This window comes from Vanessa atalanta, chromosome 12 (assembly GCF_905147765.1).
Source record: "Vanessa atalanta chromosome 12, ilVanAtal1.2, whole genome shotgun sequence".
NCBI lineage: Eukaryota > Metazoa > Arthropoda > Insecta > Lepidoptera > Nymphalidae > Vanessa > Vanessa atalanta.
The window spans coordinates 3,127,325-3,150,724 of record NC_061882.1 but is presented as its reverse complement, the minus strand read 5'-3'; the positions used below and the strand labels follow the sequence as shown (position 1 = coordinate 3,150,724).

At 30.6% G+C, this 23,400-nt stretch overlaps 2 protein-coding genes across 3 annotated transcripts in view; one reads left to right on the top strand and one right to left on the bottom strand.

Moving 5' to 3' along the window:
- The window catches only part of LOC125067589 (bumetanide-sensitive sodium-(potassium)-chloride cotransporter), a 30,836-nt gene extending 15,227 nt beyond the window's left edge, over positions 1–15,609 (bottom strand). For both annotated transcript variants that reach the window (XM_047676231.1, XM_047676233.1), the window contains exons 1-3: positions 14,921–15,609; positions 7,592–7,692; positions 6,345–6,459 (exon numbers count right to left, since the gene is read on the bottom strand). In XM_047676231.1, coding sequence (XP_047532187.1) covers positions 6,345–6,459; positions 7,592–7,692; positions 14,921–15,301 — 597 coding nt within the window. In that variant the 5' untranslated portion in view covers positions 15,302–15,609. The remainder of the gene's footprint in view (positions 1–6,344; positions 6,460–7,591; positions 7,693–14,920) is intronic.
- Positions 15,610–17,600: 1,991 nt separating this feature from the next.
- On the top strand, positions 17,601–23,360 carry LOC125067647 (arrestin domain-containing protein 17-like). The gene is made up of 9 exons (XM_047676349.1): positions 17,601–17,743; positions 18,009–18,145; positions 18,448–18,600; positions 18,953–19,161; positions 19,654–19,836; positions 20,294–20,479; positions 20,721–21,308; positions 21,391–21,457; positions 21,587–23,360. Exons 2-9 carry the CDS (start codon positions 18,031–18,033, stop codon positions 21,601–21,603), a joined length of 1,518 nt encoding a protein of 505 aa, XP_047532305.1. The 5' UTR covers positions 17,601–17,743; positions 18,009–18,030; the 3' UTR covers positions 21,604–23,360.
- Positions 23,361–23,400: the final 40 nt, after the last annotated feature.

Sequence of the window (23,400 nt, the reverse complement as noted above, 5' to 3'; positions counted from 1 at the left end):
GCAAAAAAACGGGCCGATAACAATGTAAATTTTTGGTCTATTAAAATCTTTTTTTTTTAGATAGCAAAAAAAAATCTTGTACCCGGGCTCTTGTTGTGCTTAAGACAGTTCGTTCCGGATTATATTCCGAGAATAGTTAATAGAATAGAAAAGGGCAACGATTACGTTTCGAATAGATTGCGATAACATAACAAATTTATTAGTTGAATTGCAGCAGGTATCTAATACTTTATACGTCCTTATACGGGTTTCAAATACTTGACGCATAAAATAATTACAGTTTAAATAACGTTACGTAATAACATACATATTCTATAACGTTATCGTTATCTTGCTCAGTACATTAAGCAACTGCTGGTCTGTTGCCTAGTTTATAAGGCTGCGTTTAATAGTTTTACACTGTAATTTTATGTCCTATGTAGTTGACTAGTCACTCTTGAAAATGATCATCAAATATACATCCGAAATAGATCAGAGGGACATAACACAACACATCAAATCACTTTAATATTAGTACATATTTATAAAATAAAACTTTGTTCAATTAATGAGTTCAGTTAATCAAACAGAAACTAAAGGTGAACCATTCTTAGAAATAATATATCGCCACATTTAAATAAGTCATAATTTAATGAATATTCATTACGTCAGCGCCGAGAGAGAAAAAGATTTGTGTGACCAATGCCGACATAAAGATAACAAAGCACCCAAAGATATCATTTAGTATAGTACAATAATTGCATTTAACCTTAATTTATTTAAAACCAAATATGTATGTTATAAATTAAACGAGTAAATAATTTTACATCTAATAGTAATGATTTCCGTTGCAGCCAATTTCATTCCAACGCTACGTTTAATAAAACGCAGTCGTTTGCTACACTTACGAGTACATCATAAAAAAGAATCTAAGTTAAAAAAGATATCTAAGTAAAATGACGCCTACTTAATTATACTTGATAATATTTTTCATTCAATCATAAAACTACATAGCCATATACCGTAATACGTGAATTAAACTCTACCCATGATTGACCTCATGTACCTTTTGACCCGACCCACGAACGATTAATTGAACAGAAGTCGCAATTACGATCGTTGTACCTGTGTTTAATTAGTAAACAAGTGTGTCGAAACGAATGACTGCGTCGTAGTATTTCTCCGTGTATTATAATCCATACACTTGCAGAAAACTATAACTTCGCATGAATGATATTCAAGTTTTTTATTGTCCTTGATATTGAATACAAATAACAAACAGTACAACAACAATCACTAACGCGTCAGGCGATCCAACCAAGCGTATTACAGTACGAACACCTAGTTTGAATTATCCTCCGTAGACGTACTGATCGACAAAAAATGTAAGAATCGATTTTGCTGTACGGGTCCAAAACTTTGTAAAAATACAAGGTTCGATCAAGATTCTTAAGTCTTAACCAATCCTGGTCAGTGACAAATACTTCAGTTATTTTGGCCACAGACCAAATAGGTGCCTATTATAGTACCTATAGTATAATCTCCAGCAATATTTTTAACGCAAATAGAACCTTTGAAATCCGTGGAAAAGTGGTTTTATATGTTTAAACCCTGCGATGTCTACCCTCGACACGAATCGGAGACCAGACGATCGCTTTCGCAGACGCATCTGCTCCTGTGCCGTGCTCCGCTCGGATGGATCGGCCAAGTTTGCCTCGGAAAAAGATGGAACTAAATTGACTTTTATTTTTTTTCTATCTTTTACACTGTACACTGATCGTAATCTTTCATTATTTTCTATTATAAATAATGTTCGATGGTTGTTTGCATAGACAAATTTTATTGGTCTAAAGTCATAGCTACTTTTTGTCCCATTAAAATACATAGGAGCTACACTTCAGGAAAAAGGAGTAAAATCAAATCAGATTGGAATATCTCATATACGTTTCACACACTCTATATTGAAAAGAGTTTTCTTTTATTATTTATGAGTTTAAATTTGTGGATTTTTTAAAGTAAGTAATTTTTCTTAACCTTTTATAAATTATTCCATCAATAATTTTTTAAAAAGATATAATTTAGAACATTTTTTTAGCTTTTATGTGAATATAACCTAATATGCATAATTAATTACATTATATAACAAATATATTTGGTAAATACCTATTATTAAGCAATTATTTATATCTTTTGTATATATACTTTTATTTTTGAATAATTTAAATTATCTTTGAATGCAGACGGTAATGTTGTCCAGATCTATTTCGCCCATTGTGGCTAATAACAAGAAAGACAAACCAACTACGCAGAACATACTAGACAGGCGTGTACTCATTAGGCTCGTACAGAGGTGGACTCTCCCTCTTTCATAATCTGATAGAACCCTCATGATAAAGATATATTAAGTATAATAATGACAAACTAAAGTTAGTTGATTAATTGTTTTAAAATATTTAAACTCTAAATTTGATATACCAATAATTTTGTAACTAAAAAAATATAATACCTTCGCGTATATCAAGTCAATTTAGTTTTGTATGAAATAAATAAATGATTAATTGAATTGTATGAATAATAGTAACATTTAAAATACACTAATGTTATATTCAACTATATCGAAATTAATTAAAATTTCATAAAATAATTAAAAAAAACTATTTCACATGACATATAAATAAAATAATAAATAGATGACGTTTAAGTATAAAAATATGTGACACTTCGAACCATTATCGATAATGTAATTCATATACTAAGCATATAGATTTATAGATTTTTAATAACGACTTAACAGTGAACACAATAGAATATTTAAATCTTACATACATGACTAACGATAAATCTTCCCTAGAATATCGACATGAGACTACTTTCATTATACGATTGTATATCGGATAATACTCGGATCCCAATGACCTACAATGTTTATTTAAAAGCGCTTGGACTATAAATTGTACTTTATCAAAATAAGTTTGTATTGAAACTTTAACATTACAGATCAATAATAATACTCCCGTACGTAAATACGGAAATAGTTTTTACATTAAAAAACTTCTCTTTAAAAAGTTATAGAACAAAACAATCCGATAGACAATGATAGTCCAAGATATAGGGTAAGAGATGCAAAGGAAGAGACCGATGTCGTATCGGAAACTGTAAATTGACTCTACGAATTCAACGCGCTCGTTGTACACGCGTATGGCTTGCACCTAACCTTGACAGCGCTTTGATAACCTAAGGATTACAGATCTAAGTATTCATATTTGTAGCCAGTAGTATCACAATGTCGAAATTCGACACTATTTCTCGTGTACATCAGTGGTACTGTACCTTTCGGCTTTTATGTATATACATATACACTATACAAACTTCATTCTTATCATATAACGATAAACTAGCATTTAGCTAATTTGCTATATTGAAAATATATTTTCTTATTAGACTCTAGACACTGAGAGTAACGCGGTTAAAGAAAAATACTTTACAGCAGTATTATAGTAATACTAGTTATCGCACGCGGCTTCACTCTCGTTTTAGGGGTTGGTCGTTAGGGGTTAGGCATAAAATAGCTTATGTCCTTTCTTGGAGTGCGCTTCGCGAGAGTGGAGTGTGCTCGCTTCATACCAAATTTCATCAAATTCGGTTCAGTGGTATTTCCGTGAAAGTGCAACAAACGTACAGACATAGTTATTTTCAGCATTACAATATTATTAGTATAGAAGATAATAAGAAATAGGTTACACCAAATAAGAAATAGGTCCTTATCTCTGTTAAAATATAGAGCATCAAACCAATACGAAAATATTATAAAATAATCTACATTACTAGTTTCTAAGTCGTTTTGTATATCGCTGAAAACGCGTATGCAAAACATCATGATCATCTGTTAAGTAGCTAACTCGTGAACCCCTAACAAACAAATTCAATTACGCTTATATTATATTAATTAGGGTTCAGGACTCTGTCTCGTGATTTGTTGTCTTCTTAGTAACATAACATGTCTCCTGTCCTCATTCATCGATTCGTTTACCGAACTAGGTCTACAATGTGCTTGTACATGAGTGAAATATTGGACATTATTGATTCAGGTGTGTCCCTTCGGATAAATATTTACGAAAGCAACGACTTGCCTTCACTTATACGTCATACAGTTTGACTTGTATGACACTGAGTGAAATAGTTAGGGTAAATGACGATGGTGGATCCCTTTTTAGACGGCTCCTAAAAATAAGGAGGAGTTTCTTTGTTCAACGCGTTATATACGCGTTGAACAAAGAAAGAAATTTATCAAGAAATATTTCATGAAAGCTGTTTGACCAATTATTTACTATTTCGATATAGTTTCTAATCCGATAATTTTTTCTTGAATTCGGACATTAAACTTATACAGTTTGATCATACAGCCTATCTAACCAGAAGAGTAGACTAAAGACAAACAAACAACATTTGACATCAAATTCACGCGATATCATTGGTTGAGAGCTTAAATTTTATCTTTGATAATAAATATGGATTTATAAAAAAAATCCGTTTTGAATTCCGTTGAAGCTGTGATCGGCACATTTAAGAATGAAATTAAAGTGGATAAATGTAATTAAATGGAATAGCGTTGTATTATAAATAAAGATATATTAATCGAAAACTGTTTGTAGTTCTTATATATATATAGCAGACTGAGCAGATTGTATGGAATACGTAAATCTAAGGTTTGTTTATCTTAATTCCGTCTTTGATTAGAGTGGACTATAATTATATTTAATGTCAATTTATTGAAAATATAATTATTACATTAAATATTATGTATAACTTTTAACACACATAAATAATAATTAAGATTCCAATCGTGACACACCTATTAATCGAAATAGTTTTAACGTGCTATAAAATAAACAGATAAATTAAATATTTTTGGAATCCACAAAAATAATAAATGATATAATTTGTAGAATGGTCTGCATTAAGTAGTATATTCGAGTACATATGTTTGCTGTATATCCGGCCTAAGGTTCACACTTTCGGTATGTCCGGTGTTTGTTAGGCTTTTGTGGTACAGTCCAATGAGCGTGACGATGTCGTACAAAGCACTCGCCAAAAGATCACGGCGATGCCGAATATTACTATCACCTAAGTTATATCATAAAATTCTATATTTTAATAAGGTTCTTTTGAGCAATTATGAAGCATGATACATGATTAAATTGAATTTAAAACTCGCCGGATAGAAATGTAGGTAGGACTCAGTAGTTTTTTCTTAGATAAAATACGTGAAACTATACATATATATTTTACTTGGTGGTATGTCTTTGTGCACACTGTCATAAATTCTACCGCCAAACAGCATTACTCAGTACTGTCGTATTCCGGTTTGAAGGGTGAGTGAGCCAGTGTTACTACATGCACTAGGGACATCACATCTTATTTCCTAAGGCTGGCGGCGCATTAGCGATGTAAGGAATGATTAATATTTCTTACAGCGCCATTGTCTAAGTGATGTGGTGACCGCTTACCATCAGGTAGTCCATAATCTCATCTGCCTACCGATATAATATTTGAAAAAAACATCTTTCAAAAAGTAAACTTGGCTTTGAAATAAACAATTCCATCTTTTAGGGTAAAATATTCTGCCGAGTCTATTTATATTTTAGAGACCTTGGCAGCCCCAATTGAGATAGACCAAATATAATATATTATATATGTTAATTCAATGAATATTTTGTATTTATATTTCACAATATTAAATATACGGCACTTGTAAATACGTACTTATCAAGTAAATATTATTAGAATATGAATTGTTTGTGTTTCCGTATTGAATGCATATTACTATGTATATTGTTGTAAAAGTATGTCTTTTTTAAAGTAGCAATGCCCCATTTTAAGGAATTCCTATTTACCAATCCAATTAAGTTTAAAGCTTGTGCTAAGAGTGGGGCCAATAAGCCAATGAATCAGGATCAAACCTGCGACTTTTTATATCGTCAAGTAAACATTTGCGATTTTCGCGGTTGTATGCAAAATACATATTTGTAAAACCACGACTTTTGGGTGTTTGTAGTTATATTAATACCACGCAAGTAGTACACCTTAATACCTACTGACTGTAATATCTAGAACTGGAAAACTCATTGTTGCTAGTTCTTCTCGGTACAGAACCGATGGTAGCTTTATTTTTAATATGTAAAAAATATCGTCTGTAAAATGACGATTTAAAAGTTCTTATAAAAGCCTACTTGAATAAAGTATATGTATTTTGATTTTAAGTTGGAGTTATCAGATTCTTAGCGCATATTTTTAACACGACGATGGTAATGTGTTACATATAAGGATATACAAATATTTCATATTTAAATGAATTTTAATCTTACCTTTCTTGAAAGTGAAGCATTATGTAATTCGTCTAAGGTAGGTCGCGGCGCTGCGTGCAGAGACAGCACGTTCCTGTAGTTATCAAGGCGAGGCAACGCTTCCCGCGTGAAATGTCTACAACAAACAACTCATTATAATATATAATAACCATTGTTTTACACTTTTTTATGTTATTTTAAGAAAAAAAGTAAGTATCTATATTGGAAGTATTTTAATAAAATTTTGATATTTTTCTTCACGTTGCTCTATCTAATAGCTATATCCCGCTCAATCTTAATTATCATTTTTTTAAATTTAATATATCATGTTCTGTCCTTTGCGCCAGCAAATACTCACCAACCGGAACACAGCAATACAAATTATTGCGGTAGAATAATTTAATAGATTAATTTAATTATAACTCCAGTCGAAACCCCGGCCGACTTAGATAAAACTCACTCACTATGACCAATATCATTATATATTAATTATATGTCTTAAAAAGTTTGAAATAAAACAAGATTATTTCTTATTCAAGTTATTTAGTCTAGTAATATTTTGCAGTTGAAAATGTTGTCCTTCGAGCCGGACAAATGAACGGAAAATACCCTGCATATTTAATACAGGGTTTTTATACTTCTACGCAATTAATTCGACGCATATTAAAAATCCCTTTACTTAATTAATTTAAAACATTGTACCGTTTTTCTACACCGAAGGTTATAACAATTGTGAAAGCATTATATTAAGCTACGCACATGGCGTATGCTAATTCATACTTTACGTAACCATGTTTTAGTGACGTTTATGTTTAAGGGTAATTTCGTAACAAATCGCATATGGTGAAATAGTTTTTCTAATCGTAACACAAATTGAATACGGTATAACTAACTATATTTTAGAAACTTAATAGTTGTTTACAGCGTTATCACTAACAGGACTAAGATATAGCTGGGGTAACTATCATCGTATAATATTTGTGAGAAAATATTGCTATTATATAGCCTGCACTTATTTTGAGAAATAATTCGAGTAGTATTCGATTGGATACTCGGAAAACTCGGAAACTTGCTTCAAAACTATTAAACATTCAAAACATTTGAAGTTCATCTACTGTATCCGGTATGTACTTTTATGCGGTCTATAAAAATATTTAGATAGAGTTCCTTCAATATGTTTCTGTTTGCTAATCGCACATGATCAGTTTAAAAGATCAAATAATTTCTTACAATATTTTAATAGGATTTTTTACGTTTTCGGATATTACCTGAAACTCTTGCCATATTTCGTGTCCGTAGCTGTGAGGGGGTCATCACTTTCCATTCCAGAACCGTCGCTTTCCGTTCCTTCGTCTTGTTTATCTTCCATCTAAGGCAATGAAAATAAAGCAAAATTATCATAATTATAACAAATGAGACTACGCGTCTTGACACAAACACGTTATTATTACCTATGTGGAGCTTTTATAATTCAGTGTACGGGTTCATATTGAGAAACATCCAGCGAATATGACTGGACTTGAATGATTATTATTTTTATTATTAGACAGTGGAGGCAGTGGAGTATACATCGCTATTAAGTGGTCGTCCAAGTAGGAGGAAGTTGCACAAGATTTTGTTTGGGTGCGAAAATGCAATTTGTTTTGCAGCATGCAGCATGCAGCATGCAGCTTTTTTAAATTAATAATCTTCGACGCCGATTGACCATAAAAATTTACATACATATATGAGTATGATTTAATGGAAGGTTTTATACCCATTTACTTTGTAGAAACTGCCCGCAAGATCGCACTGTAGCACATCAACCTCTAAGCCCTTTAGCAGATCGTTACGATAATTGGCAGTAAATTTCTGCCAGGACTTACTTTTTTGCTTTTATGATATTCACAAGGCAATATTTACCAAGCCAACCATGGAAACCGAGTTTATAATACTAGATGATTAATACTAACAAGATAAATTACCAGTAAATACCTATACCTACATATAGCTTTAGGTAGTTGGCTTAAAAATCATGATCGTTACATTAGGTATGTTATAATAATGATTAAGCATAAAAGCTTAAACCGTGTTTCTATAAAAAATATTTTTAAGCTAAGTAAAGACAAGCATAGGTGTTCTTATAACGGAAATATTATTTAATCAAAGTTACTTAGAAACGAAATACTCCAAAATCAACCTTTGTAACATTGGTTTTATTGCTTATTTTCACTCGTAGATACAGATAAAAGGCATTAGTTATTACAAGTCACGTCACGTTGAAAGCATTAACTACCCATTCACCATCAATAAGTCATTCGGAAAAGAATTTGACACTCGGCCTTTTATAACGGTAGTTAGTAAGTACATTGAGAAATCAATTCATACTTCCAAACTTTCGATTATAGCAAAGTAACTAAAAGTTACAAGACTTTTCTAGCGTACTCATATTAGAAACTATTAAATACGTGTAGTTATAAAAGCCGGACCTTGCGAGTCTCCCTACGGTGACTCGGAGATCAAGCTAATCAGCCGGTTCCGGTTGTTATCAAACATCTCATAATAATCGTGAACTCTTGATAATTATTTAAGCCAAATAATGTACCTACTTGTTTAATTGTAAATGATTAAGAGGGTCAGCCACAGCTCTTTGGACATTGAGAATATGCCCAGTTATAATATTTAAAAAAATTCTCTTTGCCCTACTTTCCGGTAAACGCACGATAAGAAATAAAGAACTGGATCTCAGTTGTACCCAGATGAACCTACATCAATAGAATAGTATTTTTAATTGGAGGATACTTTAATTTGGCAACAAGTGATTATCTTATAATAGGTTCCTTCCTCTGTCTACATTATTTCCCGCGAAGTAATCCTAGGGTCCGGGTCAAGTCGAATTCAATCATTTCATTCAAGACAGCAAGGTCGGGATTGCCTCGTCGGCTATTTTTAGCTATCTAAATTTAGATATACCCACTTATCCAACGGCCAACGGATTCTGAAACTGATATTCATATTGCTTAAAGTAGTTGAAGTCTTAACGAACGTATTTGTCATCGTTTGAATCAGGAATTGCATTTGATAAGACAATTGATCTTGATTCATATATAACTCGAGTACATTTGCTTTTATATTGATAAACTAAGCAAAGAAAACGTATACATGAAATCTTATTCGTCGTCTACCTATACATTGTTAAGTTACACAAATAGCAAACGCTCTATCTTAAATGTATCAAAGTATGAAAACAGGTAACGAGACGAATGACGTTTAAATAACCACCATCAAATATCTTAGTTGGTGATGTCGCTTTATGCTCGACTAGAATACAAGAATCAAACCACGAATGCACTCATTACAAATAAACCAATGAAATTTCTCACGTCTCCGTTTTTCGGATTGGAGATAAAGTGTGGAAGATTCTATAAACATATTGTTAAGATACCATTCAATTCATTTTCTAACAATACACAATTGTATGCCTTAAATAAGTTCGACGAAATTATGAATGATACACTGAGCTGTAATAATAATAGAATCAATGCTTACAAGCTTTAAATAATCGTTTATTGGTTTTGTTATTCGCTCCATGTGTTCTATCTTATTTTGTTCATTGTTTTGTTACAATAATAAAGTGCGCAATCTTTTCATTTTTTTTGTAAATTTCAAATTTCGAAAAACTGGAATGTTTCTTTTTTTGTAAATTTCGCGAACCTACAAATGGTTTGTCCTGCATTTCCTAACTTTGACTTTGCCCTGTTTTTATATTCATATATATTTTATGAAGCATAGTATTAAATAAACAAAATTCTTTATAAAAATCTTGTACTTTTAAGTGTTTCGTCGGAACAGATTTTATTGTTGTAGAACATAATATTTTGAGGTGATTCGGCTATGGTATCTTTTGATAACATTCGATCCTCTTAAATTAACTAGATACATTAAAATTGCACACGAGCTATGATGGTCGTTATTTTAATATAATTTCTTGAAGATCCTCAGTAGATACTCGTAAAACCGGTATAATCTGGTATAAGCAACCGTACCACGGCCCCCTACACCTAGATTAAAGGTTACGCTCCAGTTATAGGTCTGTTCACTCACGAAGGCATTAACGAATATAATTTTTTTTTTTGCTTTATTATTCTTACATTAGCCATCTCTCGCACACTAAGACATCTTGTCACGCACACTAAATGACCGTCATACCAATATTTAGCAGGGAGGAGAGCGCTTTTCTAAATTAACAGATCTATTCCTTCGTATAGTGCTGTCATTAGTTAATAAATAAGATTTGACCTTAAATATTCAATACTAGGGCTCTGTTAGTTTATCTTCACAGTATATATTCGATCGTTAAATAACAGGTATATAAGACAGAACCGTTAAGATGATGTTCTCCTGACCCCTAACCAACGTCGGCAACGAAGCCCATTTACAACGGAGACTAACTGCACAAGATTTACTATAGCGCAGAAATGTGCAATTAATTAACTCATTTAACATCAAAAAGCGTTTGTCTCTACTCAGAAGTACCGACAATTATAATACCTATAGCTTTATCTGAACAGTTTAAAATTACATTTCTGATATCAGTATTACTGGCTTTCATGGCTAACACTTATTTAATGATTCGAAATCTAAGTAGGCGAACATAACGAAACATGAGTGCAATAATTTATTTGCAATAATATATGAAAAATAATAACAACATCATAAACATAACATAAATAAATAACATCAAGAAAAAAAATTCATACATTATATTTCCACTAGTATACCGAAAATTGCATTGGAACAATGTTGTGCTTTATTTTTTCAAATATTCTGTGAATTTGTTTATTAAAATTAAATAAGCTAATTAATAACTACGTTAGTCTTGTTTATCGAGGGCAAATACCTGGGTAATACGATGCATAAATAGCATATACAATTAATATTAAGTAGTACTAAGATTAAGCAGTAATAAATAAATGGCATGGTAAAGTACAATATACATTATTCAAAATATTGATACGTGCCAAACGAGTAATTAGTCGCGATTTAATACTTATCTTATATATATATATATATATATATATATATATATATATATATATATATATATATATATCTTATCGCCTTGTATCGATCACGAATAACATAAGTTAACTACCTACATAATATTTATTTAATGAAGTAATGTTACCCTTTTTATTATATTTATAAAATAAATGGAATGTTACTTTTATGCGGTGTCGACGACGACGTTTTAACTGAATGTAAAAAAGTACAATCTCTTTTAAAATATAATTTCAAAGAGCACAGCAATGGGACCTTTCTTAGATATATTTTTAACTATTGTAATATTATTATTACGATCAATTTTATTATTACCTACCAACCAGTGAAGAGATGAATTGAACCATATCCCATAAAATAAATTAAAGTGTTACGTTAGTTTTATCCATCGTAACATTTATAGATCATGCACACGTCATTTTTAAATGTATAATATTCCAGCTTTTTACGGTATTTAGTATTATGACAACGAAACTATTTATTATAATATAACGGACTTTAATGGTGGATTTTTTTCATCTACAAAACGAACCAATCGTTTTGTAGATGAATACAATTTTGAGTAATAATTTAATATTGAATCAAGTATAATTAATTCATTACAAACATGATTGATGATCACAAATTAATCTATTTATGGAAATAGATTAATTTTCCTGCTGTTGCACTCGACTAATCAAATAATCATATCAATAGGCTATTTGACAATGCGAAAAATAAAGTGTCAATTATTGTAATCAGTATATATTGTGAGTTTAAAAATGGTTATTCATTAACGAAAGTTGAAAATAATAATTAATTTATTCAAAAATCGATAAATAAAAATTCATTTTTTTAAACGTTTGTCACGTGACACAAAACGCTCCTGATTGGTCGGGCTTATGATGATGTCACTTGCTTATTAACCTCGTTTGCCTACTGTATGTGAATTATATGTACCACAGATTACATTACAGGCAAGTGACGCCAGCGACCCCATTGCAGCGCCATATTACCAAAGTAGCGTTTTCGCGCGCTATTTAAATATGGAATTTATTTTGTAATGTACTAGGATTAAAAAAAACACTTTTACTGGGTTCCTTAACCTCTACTAAATAATATAAAATGCATTTAAAAAAATAGTCAAATAGCCTATTATTATTATATATTTTTTTTTATGAATCTAGTAATTTGTATACAATACAGGGTATTTACGATTCATAAGTCTTATAATATGTAAGACCCAACAAACTCTTGTATTATAACCATCATGTTTGATTGGATGTGTTATTCATACCAAATTTTAGTGTGTTAAAAACACCAAAAACCTTAATAAAAAAGTGATATTATTCTCATGATATAATGCTCGCATTGAGCATTGCATCGCTTAGCATTCAGTGATATCTAGTGCTAATATTAAGACGTACGCCGAGGCTATGGGAAGTGTATAGGTAGTTATCCAATTTGTCGCTATTATGATTTATCGGTATAGGCGCCTCTGACCTAGACCGATGGAAATATTTTTATGTTACTTAAAGAAACGATAATTTTTCCAGATATAATTACCATTTTACATAAATATTATGTTTATTTTTGTTTTGTTGTTTTCCTTGATATTTCGTCGCAAAATCATGGCCACACTCAACAAAGGTCAGATTGAAGTAAGATTTTTGATATAATATCAATGAAAATGTTTATAATATATCGATGCATAATTATAACATTATGTATAAAATTAATTGAATAATTATGAAGACGAAATCATGCATGATTGAGCACAAATAATATTGGTCGTAATTCGACCACACTCAATTATAGTAATTTTTAATAAGTTTTTTTTAATCTGGAATAAAATCCATGAGGCAGACATACAGTTGAATTATATAATTATTTTTAAACCACGTAAAATTTGGACGTACACGTTTTGTGGCTTACTGAGTGAAAAGATTGTTAAGGAATCTTCAAATCTCTTGTAAGTTACTTATGGCTTATTCCGAATGCCATACCATTTTGCATACACCGGTTCACGTCCGATCACAAAAATTAAGCAACATTGGGCGTTCAGTACTTGAATGGGTGATCGCCTGGGAAACACCGCGTGCCCATTTTTACAATCCCCGAAAAGACGAAGTGGGTACCGACTGCTGCTAAACCTGCTGGGTTTTTAGTGGGTTTAGCGCCGGCGAGCCCCACATACCCCCTACAACATATGGGGGAAGTGCGTTAAGACGTTTTGACAGCGAAAAAAGAGCTTATTCCAACTAATTTATTAGGACATTGGTTTGGTAAAAACCTCTAAGTATACTGTGATAAATTAATTTTATTCTATGACCAGACTATTTACATATATGACTAGCCTTATTGTGTCTTTTATACACAACCTTATCTGATTGTATAATCAATATCTATTTGTTTTATCCTATGCGACAATGGAATGATTTTCATTATTTAATTACAAACATTGAAACTCTGTTCTTATCATGGAATCAAAACATTGTTTAAATTTAAATCAAAATATTACTAGAGCCATACAATTTAAAATTAAATAACACATTAAATCTATGAGGACACTGACTACCTGTAGGTAGTTTGTTTTATAAGCTTATCAGAATGAGGTCATTCCTAGTTCCTGCATTGTATTATATTTACAATATATAGTAACAATATGAGAATTTTTGCTATTTGCTTTCTTAAATAGTGTTTTAATTAGTAATTTTTATGAGTTCAAACTTTGCTGTTGATACTTCAATGAATGTGTCAAGCATAATGCTACTAATATCTAAAAGATATAGTGTTCAAGTTTCATCAAATTAACCTAAACTAAAAGCTAAATGTTAGTCATTATTATTATTTTTTAAAACACTAAGCTTTAAGAAATATTAAGAAAGATAGATAGACCTATAAGAAATATTTATCACCCTTACATAGGGATTTGCATTGCGCTAACCCAGATGGGCTTACAAAGTTATTGGTCAATTATTATTAATTTAAGTTTTCATTTTTGTTTCTAAATATCAACTTCTATATAAACAATACAACCTCATGAATTAATTTTAAGAAGTTTATTTGTTTTAATACATAATCTTTTGTTAATTTGCAGTTCGGTAATAGAATGTAGAGGTGTTGTTCATGTCACTGTAACCGTTACAATAGAATTTATTATACCCGGAATTTATCTACATAAGTCCCTACAGCTTACTGAGTTTTTCTTGTAGTTTCTTCTCTGGTCTAAGGTGTTTCTTCCTAAGCCAGTGTTAGTTTTTTTCTCCATGACAGTCACTAAGTGTAATCCTTCTCTATTGAATACAAATTTATGACTTTGACTTAAAACTTACAGAAAAATCAACCATGTTTTTTAACAATTCAACACAATTTGCCTACTTAACAATTAAAACTAAACAGATTCCGAAATCAAAATTACATAAAATATGAGAACTTTAAGTTTTTTATTATATATTAAATAATTTACACTATTCTTATGTGGTTAAACAACACTCTAATGTTTCAGTTCTGATAAACATTTTAGAAATGTTCTATGCAATCCAGTTTGTGTTTTAAACAATTATTCATTTTCTTACCTGAAACCTTGTGGTTGAGGGCTGATCTTTGAACCGAGAAGGTTTTTCGATGTCTCGGAAGCTACTCTTTGGTATGGGAGACTTCGGTCGCACCAACGAACCGTTGGTCACAGGTTCAATTAACAGTTTTTCTCTCTCCCCATCTTTAGCCTTAAATTGCAGTCCAGCCTCGGCATCAGTTTCGTTTCTTATAATTTCAGACGGATATTGTATATTGCCATTCGTAGCGGCCATTGATTTCGCCGAACTGATTTTTCGAAATCGTCCAATAATAACGTCTTCTTCATCGTTTACCGGTATATTTATTTTTTCGGTTGTTTTATCATTGACGATTGTTAAGCTTACAGGACTTAATTCGATATCTTTATGTGATGATGCCATTTTGTAGAAAAATATAGAAAGAAAAAGTAACAAAAACTTTGTAGTTTAATTCATAAAACTCATTTTTTGCAGTTTCGAGGTTGTGATTTGATCGGATACTAAAACGCTGAATGAGCAAAAATTAAATTAATTTCACCCAACAGTAAAATAATAAAGTCACTCATTATTTTAGTCAATATTTCAAAACAAATGAGTTTTCTTTAGATGCTTGTTAACAAATATCTGTAAAGCGCGGATAAGACAACTACCATTTTAAAAATTGAACAACCTGATCGAAACGAAGTTCAGAATTTGACTGATTTCAGATTTTCACAATGACAAATTGACAACTGAAACCGACAATTCGTATTGAACAAGAACGAAGGAAATGAATTCATTCATGAAAAACATTCCTCTATTTAGCTCTGAATGCAAGTCTTTTAAGCCTGCAATGAATATGCCTCTAGTGTGTTAATGTATTAATTGTGTATAGATGGCATCACCGGTACTGTTATACACATAGCAACGAATTTCTATGTCTAGCCTAATTGATAGCATGAAAATTTTTAAACACTAAAACTGAATCTGATTAGATTTGCAATAAAGCAAGCTAGAACCCCAAAAAAGGAAGTAGGTTACTTTTTAGCTATATTGTGCACTATTGGAGTTTATGGAAATATATGTTTATTTATAATCAGTGGCGGACTAATAGGGGGGCGAAAGGGGTCGCTCACCCCGGGCCTCCAGTTTTGGGGGGCTCTAAATACATCCACGTTCCCCTAGTCAAATCCTAAACAAGACTTTAAAAATGTGCTTAGTACATCATTTCATCAAGATCAAAATACTACACTCTAAAACCACCTTAACCTTTTACATATAAACATAAATATATATAATAAATAAACATAATATGATAAATAAACATAAACACTTATTTATACACACAAATGTAAACCGAATAATAATCTTGTAAAACTATACAGATTTGCTACCCCGGGCCTCTGACGAGCTTAGGCCGCTACTGCTTATAATACAACACTGTTGCACTTAATCGCTTATTTCCATTTTAATTTTATTCCCAAAATTCCGATAACAGTTTCATCGACGTTCAAAACGCCATTTTTTCCATAATCCATAGTGAATATCATAGAATAATCAAGCTATCGACCAATGATATCGCGACAATTTGCTGTCGAATGTTGTTTATTTGGCTTTTTTCCTTTTATTTTATGGTTGAAATAGAGTATAAGTGCGGCAAGACTGCGGTGTTGTTGCAAGTAAAAACGCCGAAGATGAAGATATTGAAACAATGTTTCTATTCAGTTCAAATGTTTGTAACTGGTGTAAATGGAATATGCGAGTTTGAAGATGTTAGAGATATTGGTTTTGATACAAAATATATGAATGGTAAACATGTGGACGGTGGTGTGGATAATGGAATACATTTGGAAAGTGGAGTAGCAGTAATTCGTGCTTTCACGTGATCAGCAGGTGTCCTTTGCTCCACCCTGATTAGTAAATAAATAATAGTAGTAAAAAGCAGTACCCGAATCATTTTCTTCGGCTTCGGCACCTTCGATCAACAAAATCACCTTCGGGTTCAGCCAAAATGAACCGAAATTTAAAGCGAAACTGCGCTGAATAGAACGAACTGTTACGATTTCTTGAGAGCGCAATAAAAGAGGCGATGAGGGATGAAGGTGTTGATAATTATTAAATTGATTGATATTGAGATTGTTTATAATTATTAAATTGTTTAAAAAGAATTTTATAAACTTCCTTCTTTAGGTTAGTCTCACACTACTTGAGAAAAACTAAACCTCATTAAACTTATTAAATTCCTTGTAATTAAAATATAATAATTCATAATATATTAATATTTTATTATTTTTGACGAGTTGCTAGGTGATTTTAATCACCTCGTTAAATTATTTATATACATAGTCACTATAAACTTTAAAAAAACATTATTTTATTTATTCTTAACCAATCATGAACAATTGAACATAACTATTATGATTTTCAAATGTTCGGCTGCGGTCGAATGTCAAATTCTGCTTCGACTTAAGAAATCCACCTTCTGCTGGATACTAAAAATGACGATGTTAATTGCAAATTTATTACAAACAATTTAAAATCATTTAATTATATCATATTACAATCATTTTACAAATTTCAGCTTATTTATTGTTGGCTATCGGTATCAACTAATCAGGAGGTTTCCTCCGTACATACATACGATTACCATTAATACGAAGATTTCGTTTTTTTTTGTTTCAATAAACGTAGGTATTGATTGGTTATATATTCTGTGGTTTTATTGAAACTTAAAAAACATCTATTATCTAGTAAAGTTCATAATTATGAATTTAGAAATATTAAAAAAGATTAAAAATAGAAATCAGTTGCACACTAACTAAACTTTCTTGATGTATTTGACTTAATATTATTATTCAGTAAATAGTGAGTAATAAATAAATTAGTTTATTTCCTTATTAGTTTCTACTTTCTAGTAAGTTTATAGAGTCGATAATAGTTTAGCTGATAACGACGCTCTATCACAATTGTCAATTAAATCAATAAAAGTTTAAAACGTATCAGTTACATATATTTGTTAAGTGTCTACTTATATATACGATTAAAAAGAAAAGTACATTAAGTAATTAGTACAATAAGTGTGTTTATTATGACAATACCTGAAATATAATAAGTACATATATATTTGTAGGTACCAAAATACAAAAATAAATATGGGTTTCGATGATGGGCGTATGGTTTTAGAAAGCCCTAACGGAGCATATTACTCGGGCCAAACAGTTCGAGGAAATCTCACATTTCAACAAAACAAAGTAAAGTCATTTCGAGGTGAGATACATAAAAATAAATACGCGCCTTACTGGTTTAGAAATAAATCTTTAAAGTACCCGTGAAAACTAAATTTATAAGACACTTTAAAGAAATTGATTAAATGATTCAATTTTTAATAAATATAATATTGCTATAAGACAAGTATAATAAATATATATAATATAAATTTGAGAAAATATCTGATGAAAAATCATATTATAGTTACCAAAATCATAATGGCTTTTGTCAGCAACATTTTTCCTGTTAAATTTTTTTATATTTATATTTTATACAATAGTTAAGTGTATTTTATACTTTAGGTATATATGTGAAATTACTTGGCTTCTGCAAAGTTCACTGGACAACAACAGAATCACGCAGAGTTAATGGCAAAACTACAACTTACAGGAAAACTCATGAATCATACGAGGAATATGTAAACATGAAAGTTTATTTAGTTGGCGGTGAATCGGGTAAATACCTATTAAAACTTAAGATTTGTTTTTTGCATTGAGATTGTCAATTACAACAGATATTTAAAAAAATATAAATATTTTGTAATTACATGGACATCTATCCAGCATTACAACTAGTAAAAAAAATGAAGAATATCTCAGCTACCAATTGGCATTATTTGTTTTTAAACATGATCATCTGTCAAAGTTATTGTGTTGTTTTGTAATTCATGAAACATTGATAATGAGTGAATCATTAGATTGGTTGATAACATATTAAATTATACTTTTAAATTGAATACTACTTATCAACTATAACAGATAGTTTTTGAATTTATATTATATTTTAATAGGTATTTTACATTTACAGGAGACCATCAAATACAACCGGGTCATTATGATTATCCATTTACTTTCAATATTCCTGCTGGATGTCCGGCATCTTTTGAGGGCAGCTACGGTCACATAAGATATGAGATTAAAGCAGTTGTAGATAGAGCATTTAAATTTGACCAAGAAAAGAAGATTGCTGTACGAGTAATAGCTCCCATGGATCTCAACAGTGATCCATATTGTAGGGTTCGTATTTATTATTCAAAGTAATAGTAGTATATTATATAAAGTTTCTTGTTCATTAGAAAATTAACTAATGAACTGAGCTGATTTCTTCCAGAATGAGTCAAAATGGAAAGGCAGATATGGGTTATCATGAAAGACAAATTATTTAATGAGTGCATGAAATATCTATAAGGTAGTCAATTGAGTACATCTGTGTTTGCACACAAAATTGGTCACTATAATATCTTCTATGCATTTGAAATGTGTTCTTTGTGAACATTGTGGCCACCATAGTCATATATATTTATCTGAACTCAACATCCTAGAGCTTTATAAAATAATAACAGTCTTTCTCATTGGACTTTTCATTAGTGTATTATTATTTTACATATACAATTAACACCTATATATTTACCAATTGGTGTAAAATAATAGATAAAATATGATAATCATTTAAGTAAAATTTTTCACAGATTCATTTATTAAAAACTTTTTGCTTATTTTATTGAACAGGAACCAATTGAAATGGAATTCAATGCTTCATATTGCTGCTGCTGTTTTAGTTCAGGTTCATGTGATACTGTCGTCAATGCTCCCATGTCTGGCTACTGTCCTGGGCAAACAATTCCAATTGAAATTTCATGCAAAAATAAGGGCAATGTAGAAATTAGCCAAATTATCATACGCATTGTTAAGGTGAGAATAGAATAATGTTTTATATAGATATTTTTTGAATCTAGATTATTATAGTATATTAATATATAGTGCGGACTATTGTCATACTGACTTCCAACAAAACATTTAAGCATAGTTGAAGGAAATAATCAATTATTTTTAAAGAATAACAGCAACATATATTTGACATACTATTAAATACTTATTGATAAAAAATATTGGTACTACAGTAATTTTCTCAAATTTATTGAAAGGGTTGGGTGAATACTCTGTAAGATATTTACTTATATGACTTCTAAGTGCTGTCTAAACATATTGTTCCTCTCAACTATGACTTTGTTGTCCTAATTGTTTATTTTTATGACAGTCTAATTAAGTTCAAATGATTCTTTTAATATAACTTAAACTATTGTTAAGTCAGTCAGTAAGTTTAAACAAAATCCCTTATGTCTGTTTTAATTAATGCTAATTTTTTTAGGAAGTAGTCTTTATTGCAACACATCATTCGGGAAGAAGGACACAGAATGATGTCATAGCTGAGATAAAAAAAGGGTCTGTACCTGGTGACACCACTCGTAACTGGACATTAGATATGGAAGTACCTGCTTTAGACATTTACAATGTGTCTGCATGCAGATACATTGGTATAGATTACAAATTAGAAGTAAGTAGTTATTTAGATAAATTATGACACTCTTGTTTATGTATAATTAATAACTAGTCACTATAATTTTTTTTATTATATCTGCACTGTTACTGTTGAGGTATTGGATTGTGTGTTTAATATAAATTGTGCTAAATAAAGAAAAACATTGACAGTTTTTGAACCCTTTACTTTATAATGGAAAATTTACGAAACATAGCCTTAAAACTCACTCACCTTTTTTTGTATGTATTTGTTTTAGGTCACCATTTCTCCTAGCGGATGTCACAATAACTCGGAAGAATCGCGGAAAATAATTATTGGGACTACTCCCTTAGTAGGTTTCCAGGACAATGTACACAATCCACTGCAGGACCAAATGCCTCGACCGATTGCAGCAGTGACCCAACAACCCTTGTCATCTTATCCTGCTGCCAGTCCTTATCCATACCCTGGAAGTCCTCCCTCACAAATAAATGCGCCGTATCCGAACACTCCTCATCAACATCTTCCTTATCCTGTCACGTCTCCATACCCCAGACCGAATCTGCCGTATCCTACAAATGTAACGCAATCACCTTATCCAGCTGAAAACATACCTTACCCTATCGGAAATCCGAGCCACAACGCTCCATACCCTGATAACCCCCCTCCATACCCTGGAAACAAGTCGCCCTACCCCGCTGCCCTTCAAAATGTGCCATATACACCAAAGCAAATGGGTTCCACTCCAGAAACAGGATCGAATGCGCCCGTTAAGACCTTATTAAAGACTGGTAACATCGGTTTCACTGTCCAAGGCAACATGCCTTATCAGTCGCCTGGTGTCGGACCATCTCTTCCTGTATCTGTAAGTACTTACTACAACTCTTATATATAATATTATGTATTTCTAATTATATACATATGTACGAAATACAATTTTTTTTTAGCCTGTTCCTGGAAACCCATACTCAGCGGCAAGTGCACCAGTGCTTGATTCGCCCGATACTGAGAAAAGTGAGTTTGTATATTTCATTATCATAATTTTCGAAAAAACAATACTGACAGTCTATAATAAGTGTATTTAACACTTTGTCCCATTTATATTTTTGTATATATTTACTAAAGAATACATTATTGTTTCAGAGAAAGAAAATGAATGAAATTTGAAAAAAAAACCACATTCGTTTATATACAGGAGATCGATCTAAAGTGCAAAAAATATATATTTTTTGGTGCTAAATTAAAAATATTATTATATAAATTTACCCACCATAATTTTAGAATAATGTGGCGATTTAAAAATATGTGAATTATGTCAAGTATTTTTATATTAACTTATAAGCATTTTTGTGGGCTTACAATTTGTTTTCGTATTAATATCTAATTTTACTACTAACTTTTTAATGTAATTAATAATAAGTACTTAACATAAATTTAATCGAAGGCAAACATTCTTAATGATATTTTAAATCTGTTTACACTTTTATTATTTTGTAATAGTATTGCATGCGGTTTTTTTTTTATTTTATAAATACTCAAAAAATGACAATTTTGGATGACCTCATCGTTGTCGCGTAATTCTGATATGTATATAGATTTACTAAATTTACACATTGGTAAGATTTTCTTCCGATTGAGTGGAATATATCAATCAGGATAATTTTAAATGTTGTCATGTAACAACTGTTAGGGTTTGAAATATTTGTGATATTAAAATTATTATAAATTGAAATCCAGCCTTATATATACATTTTATAGTAACACAATATTTTTTGATCATTTTTAATTATGTGAATGTAGATGTAATGACACTGTTATAAGATGTTAATTTTATATTCAATGTTACTCTTTACTGCCATTTTTATAAAACTTAACACTGCAAAAGTACTTGTGATACGTACTGTATAGGTAGTGCTAATTTATCCAAAGTTTGTAATAAAAATAAGAATTGTTTCACCTTAAAGCCGTTATGTCACACCGACTTTGTACAAATTAGCACTAGTTGCATATATCGATAGCTAGTCTTAGTCGCAATATATAAGTAATTATTCATAAATGAGATTTCATTATTGTTTTAATGTATACATGCTTATGATTCATACAAATGTTATTTAAAAACAAGACTTATTATTTGTTCCAAATTCTGTTAGGATATGTCAGTAAAAAACCGTATCTTGAAAATGAATATGAAGCGTCAGGAAAACTACGATGGATTTAATAAAATATAAAGTCAATTTAGTTTTTAATAAATTTTGTTCCAAATATTTTAAAATGAAATGAGATACGAATTATGAATGAGGACAGGGTATCTGAAATAATGCATAGAAACTACAAAGCAAAGGTAAAATGAAGGATTTTCTTTTGATTTGGTATTTATTAAAAAGCACAAAATGACAATAATCAAAATACATTTTCATCTAAGTCTTATATTACATTTTAATTTTTTTTGCAAACGTTTCAGACAAAAATGTTTAACATAAGGTTTCCTGAGCACAATATATATTTCTGGTAAGGTTGGAATTTATAACTTTAAATTAAAACAATTCAAAGACAATTAACTTCTATAGCGTTGCTAACGGTATTTAGCCACTGACGGCATACGGCGCTCCAAATGGTTCTATCCTAACAGAATTAGAAATAATGTTTACCATAATTAATTGATATATTACTACTATGTAAAGTCAGACAATTTTTTTATAAAGCATTTATACTTTTACAATTTTATAAGATATTATTAAGAAATGTTACAATAATTATAACCACATATTTTTTGTTTCATATTTTGTAGTTACTTAGTTTTATGAACAATTTAATAGTGTTTATCAAGTAACTGGTTAATATTTGATCACAATATTGACTGATAGAAATTACATCATGACCAATCAAAATAAAATGTATCATGTATGTTATCTAAAATGCAAGTATTTTATGTTTAGTTTTGTATTCGTTTTATTCAG